Source organism: Salmo trutta, chromosome 13 (assembly GCF_901001165.1).
Source record: "Salmo trutta chromosome 13, fSalTru1.1, whole genome shotgun sequence".
NCBI lineage: Eukaryota > Metazoa > Chordata > Actinopteri > Salmoniformes > Salmonidae > Salmo > Salmo trutta.
The window spans coordinates 60,528,095-60,534,141 of NC_042969.1; the positions used below are offsets into that span (position 1 = coordinate 60,528,095).

At 37.0% G+C, this 6,047-nt stretch overlaps 1 protein-coding gene across 1 annotated transcript; it reads right to left on the minus strand.

Moving 5' to 3' along the window:
* Window positions 1-1,228: 1,228 nt before the first annotated feature.
* On the minus strand, window positions 1,229-2,171 carry LOC115206802 (olfactory receptor 2A25-like). The gene has a single exon (XM_029773996.1). It carries the CDS (start codon window positions 2,159-2,161, stop codon window positions 1,229-1,231), a length of 933 nt encoding a protein of 310 aa, XP_029629856.1. The 5' UTR covers window positions 2,162-2,171.
* Window positions 2,172-6,047: the final 3,876 nt, after the last annotated feature.

A 6,047-nucleotide genomic window follows, 5' to 3' on the forward strand; every position in this document is an offset into this window, starting at 1 on the left:
AATAAAATGCAATACAAACGATTATGTTGATGATTAAAACAAATGTACAGTAAAAGCATTCCGTTCTTGCAGATCACATCTTGACAGATATTCCTGTCAGTCCTGGGATTCAAACCAGTAACCCTGGTCCTGCTGCTGTACCATCTAAAGTCATAATTGGTACCAGTTTAGGTTCAGATTTCTGATCTCCTTGGTCCTAATTCCTATATGATAGGGTGCAACAGTGGTGGGAACAGAACATAGCCACAGGAAGTAGAGGTGCTGAGGGTGATGCAGCACCCCCTGAAAAATCAGAATTAATAAATATTAATATTTTTGGATTACTTTTTTTCTCACAAAAGTAGTACACTGGGCCTTTACTAGTCCTGCATTAGCGGACCGATGTAGCCTTCTGTAGCGCAGGCATAGTATTTTTTCCCCCCCATGTCTGTGGAACAGAATAAATTGTACTGATATCGCTGGTTACTGTAAACAACAGAAAAAAGGATGGCTGTAGAGAAGTTTATGAAAGTGATCAAGTGGGGAGCACATGATTTAAAAGTCTACTTTTGTGACTCCTTTGAGGCTTTCAAGCAAACAAGGAATATTTTGACATATGAGAGCACAACTAACACAAAAGGTAAAACCAATAGACTTGCTATGATACATATACCATGCAGGTTGCTCAGTGCACTTTCAACACATGAGAGTTTAACAATTGCTAAGTGAGAGAAAATGGTTATGGAATAAAATACAAATGGCTTACAAATGGACACATACCGGTCATAAGCCATCACTGCCAGAATAAGTAAGCACCCATTACATATACATTGCAGAAAAAACCTGCAATATACAACCTTCGTGAGAGATTCCCTTTATTTCTTCTTCATGGCAAGAGGTGTAGAACTTCAGGAAATTAACTTGAAAACTGCAACAAAATTTAAAATAATCAAGATGACAAACATTTTAGGAAGATGGACAGGTACACAGCTGTCCTGAAGTAAGGTTGGCAAAGAGTCCAGATCTGGCAGAATGGTTTTGGGTGTAGGGTCTTCCCAAAGATCACACTCAGCATCTGTTTGAGCATAGTCTGAAGGTAGGGAAGGCAGCTCTCCTTGGTGCTCTGTAGTTATGTCATTAACTAGCTAATATGTTACAATACATGATAAACTGGACTGATTTACATTCAATTATAGCAACTATAAGTAAGAAAATACATAACTCAACATTACAAAAAGGAACTATCAGATTATGTTTTAGGGTTAAGGCCTAGTACTTTTTTACAAGCATGCCTGATTTTAACCATCCTAATGCCATACATGAAAGGATTGAAAAGTGGTGGACATATCAGAAAATTAACAAATAAAATATTGCGAAGTATAGGTGGAAAATCTGCAGTTTCATATCTGCCTTGTAGAATCACAAATAAACAGCCAAATAAGAAGTTCAGCATAGAGGCTATATGTGGTGTGCATGTGTTAAATGCTTTCTGTTTTGTCTCTTTTGAAGACTTTAAACATATTTGTAGAATTCTGACATATGAGTATATGGTAGGAAATATAGTACAAGAAACATAAACCGCAGTGACAAGAAGACCCCACACGTTATTCAGCATAGTATTTGAACAGGCAAGCTTGACTACTGAGTAGTTATCACAATACAGTCTGTCTAGAACTTTACCACAAAATTTCAGTCGCAAACTCAGGAAGATATTGACGGCATTGATGAAAAAAGAAGTCAACCAGGACAGCAGAATTAAGCCACAAATTATTTTAGGTGTCATAATATTATTATATCGTAGAGGATAACAAATAGAAATGTACCTGTCATAGGAAATAATTGCTAAATTACTAAATTCTGTTAGAGCACATGAGTACAACACATAAATCTGGAGATAACAATAAAGAAGGGAAATATCATGTGTGTCAGAGAGTAAGTAAAACATGAGAGCAGGAAACAAACCAGTGCTCCCATACAACTGATTAACAAACAAAGCACATAGAAACAGATACATGGGTTCATGAAGGCTTCTTTCAATGCAGATAACTCCAATAAGCAAAGCATTGGCAAGAATGATGGCAAAATATAATACAGTTACTACAGCAAAGTAGCAATACTTCAATTGTCCGATATCACCATATGCAGCAAGCCTAAAGACCTTAAAGTGAGTAGAGTTTCCCATTGTCCTGGGATTTAGCAAAGATGTGCTGTCAATGTTTGAAGAAGAGGAGAAAACCTCCCTACTGTAGCTTACATATAAGTTAAATTGATGAAATCACAAAGAACAGACAACCTAAATGGATAATTCCTGGATTTGTTGATTCAGTAATAGATTTCCCCACATCTACAGTATACTCACCAAAATAGACTGCTTTTCATTCTCCTGATAAAATAATTCAAACAATATTTTACTTTGTATCCTGCACTCATGTAATGTATTACATTCAAATGCAAAATAATACACTGATTACATGTATTCTAAATCCAAAATGAAGAATGCTCATTTCTAATCAATGATGTCCTCCTTAAACTCAGCTCCTCACTTGATTCTTATACTTGTGAGATATATATAAAAAAGCCTGCCATGGTGTGATATGCAAAGGATTACCAATACCTGGGGATACCTGGGGATAATTAGACATTTTCAGAGTCAAGGGAACCATATAGAGAAAAACAGATACCATTTTGTACCACATGCCCTCCAGGGTGTTCAAAACCCTTTTTTAAATGACGTATCCACCCAAAACGCTCAATCTTATAATGTAAATAACACTAATATGTGAGAACAATATTTTTTGGGGAAAAAATGTTTCATTTTGGCTTTTTAATAGGGATGATAGCAACATATGTATATTGATGTGGAAATCTGTTGCAGCTCAAGTTGACTAGAAAATCCTCATTGCAATTTTTTCTCTAATGGCTGGCTGGCTAGCTAGCAAACATGGCTACGCACAATAATACCAAAGACAATATCAGTATGTGACGTAGCTAGTCAGCTGTAAAATTGCCTTATCAAACTGCACTATTTTAGGAGTCTACAATCGAATCATGTTCAACCTGCAGATCGATGTACCTCACAGAGTGGAGTGACATTCACAACAACACCATGCAGTGGACCCTGGACTGAAGAGGCAGAAAAATAGAAGAAATGTGCTACACTGTCTGTAAAATTACACATTTCTTGAGGTAGGAATATCGGTCCCGCTTTAAATGACATGCAGCTTATAAAGGCTTCGTAAAGCCTTCATAAACACTACATATATGTGTTACAAATAATCTATAACCGTATGTCATGCTTTATAAAGGGTTCATAAGTTTGGCATAACTGTGTGACAATCACCGATGTCAAATATGACAAACTTGTGCTTTATAAAGTGTAGCATAAGTCCGCTTAATAAAGGGATTGTAAATCATTTTAAATTGAAGCTTCACAAAGTATTTATAAACCTGTCATGCATCTTGGTAGAGTATTGTAATGCCAGGATAGTGGGTTTGATTCCCGGGGCCACCCGTACATAAAAATATCTTCACACATTACTAAGTCACTTTGGATAAAAGCATCTGTTAAATTTGATATATTAAATTTCTCTAAAACATTTCTAGGACGGTCCAACATCTTTCCCTCTTGGGTATGCAGTCAATATTGGACCTGACCTCAACTTTCCACAAAATGCTGTGCTGCAGGATAAAACTCTAAAGTGCAGTCATGCATAGAAAAAAACATTGGTGACTCCTTTTAAATCAGTTTTAATTTCATGTCTACTTCAGTTTCCCACCCCCCCAAATTCCATTTTCTCAGTTTAGTTTTTCCAGGTTTCCCCCAGTTTCTTCCAAACTTTTAAATAGAAAAACAGCAACATTTGATTTTCTGTGTTCACAACAATGCTTAAGCCACATCATGTGATGATGTGAAAAATCTAAGAAACTTAGATTTTTTTGTATAATTGCCCTTTGTAGTTGCCCACTGTTGTTTGGTTAGAAGGTTTTCTGTAGTGCAGTAATCGCACATGTGATGATTATGTATTCCATATAGAGTGATTTGCATTGTGGCCACCAATGGAATGGGTAGAGTAAATGGCCAACACTCAGTATTATTCAGAACTCCATGAAATGATGCCAGATATACATTCTACAGACCCTGTTGAGTACTCCCGACAATACTTTTACTCCGGCACCCAGGACAGTTTTTGCTCTATAAGCCAATCTGTATTCCATATACTGTACCATGATTCACATTGGGGGTATTTATATGACCTTGGAACATGTTTTAAAACCCACATTTAATGCAAATGTCACATTAATATGAACAACTAAGAACCATTGTTAATTTTTAGACAATTATTTTTCATATATCATTAATAAATACAGTTTGTTGACACTTTTGTACTATCACGTGATGGACTTGTATTTAGAACATTTCAGAAATTCCATTACCCGGAAGTACTTTTTATTGTTGCTGATGAGACGCTGATCATGTGATGAGTTCGCAAATCAAATACCCAATTGTGGTGCCAACCTGACAGCGAAAAACAAGTAAATTAACCTTTATGTATTGCAGTTTGCATTAGTTTGTAGTAAAGTGTTGAGTTACATTGCATACTGTAGCCACCTCAGTTGTTATTTCAAATCATTCTGGTGACTTTACAGCAATTTCTAGCTAGCCAAAATGTTGCTAGCTAGCTACAGTAGCTAAATACACGTCTCATAGTCACGTCATGAGATTTGTAAATGAAAGTGGAATATAATAATGCAAATCTAAGGGAGTTTTCTATCTCCCCATTTAGAATTTATGGTTTAGCACAGAAATGCCCTTATCAAGGTGGTGTGTTAAAGACATTTCCTAACAGACCTGCTAACTTTATTTGTTGTTAATTTTAAGGTTGGAACCAACATGCAGTACCTCCAGCAGGCAGAGAGGCAAGAACCATTCCTCCAACAGCTCAGGGACAAGCTACACTATTCACAGTCCTGTTAGGCTGGACAATAGAATGAGTCAAAATTCACCCAAGGCTGAAAAACGGCTTTAGAACGTTGGCTAAGCTGGAAAACTAGCGCGAGCTCATAGCAAATGAATGGAATCGAACGGTCGCAGAGCCCGTTTTGACCGGAGTGATGCTTAGTATTCCATTTCGCCTAAATGACACAAATGTATCCCTTTTTATTTTACCACTACAATCTGTTCGTCGGACGAAACTGGGAAAAAACACCTTGTGTAGAATGTAAACATCCGCACCTCGATGTTGTTAACTGTGCTTATGGCTGCGTAATGAGGAAGTACGGAAAAAATGAAACCTTCTGACTATTTCTGGTCTAGCGATCGATGACAAATGAGCTCGCTGCCTAGACTGTTCCTATGGAGAGGCAATAGGGGGAGCTCAGCGTTCCAAGTGCAAAAAGTATTTTTGGGATAGCGTTTGATGACAGTGGAGCTTGCGGCCCAGACTTACATAATTAGAAAGAGGAGATTCGGCTGATTAAAATATACACATTACGAGATATTTGGCAAAATAGACAGACATGCCTATATTTCTCCTATAGGAAACAATGGGACAACCTCAGAGTTCCAACATACATTTTTGGTTTTTATTTTGTTGTTTACATTTTAACTATAAACAACGTGAGCAGGTCTCATTGCCAACAATAGCGAAGCAGGCATTGTGACGTTGAACAACAAGCTGGGAATAGAACGTTCGGAAGGCGAGTTGGTGCCACAGTGCTCAATAGAACTAATAGGAGCTGGCAGGGTGAAAAATGCCCTAAAATAGGGCCTGTTTTTTTTCTGATTACTTCAAAACGACAGCAAGCAGCTGGGAAATATGGTCATATTATGAAACTGGGCACCACAGCGAAGCAAAGAATTAGTTTTTATTTAAAAAAAAGTTATTAAAAATGTCATGTGTCCAGCCTAGTCCTGTGTAATGTTTAATTCATTGCTGGACTTTTTGAAATTTAATGTAATTGTATTATTTTAGAAATATACAAATAAAATGAAATGTATGGTTTAAACAGAAACAGAAATCTCTGACACATGCGAGAAGTACCTTAATTAGGGCTCCCGAGTGGCGCAG

Excerpts from the sequence above, each read along its gene's own strand:
- LOC115206802 (XM_029773996.1), bottom strand. The coding sequence starts at position 2,161 with ATGGGAAACTCTACTCACTTTAAGGTCTTTAGGCTTGCTGCATATGGT.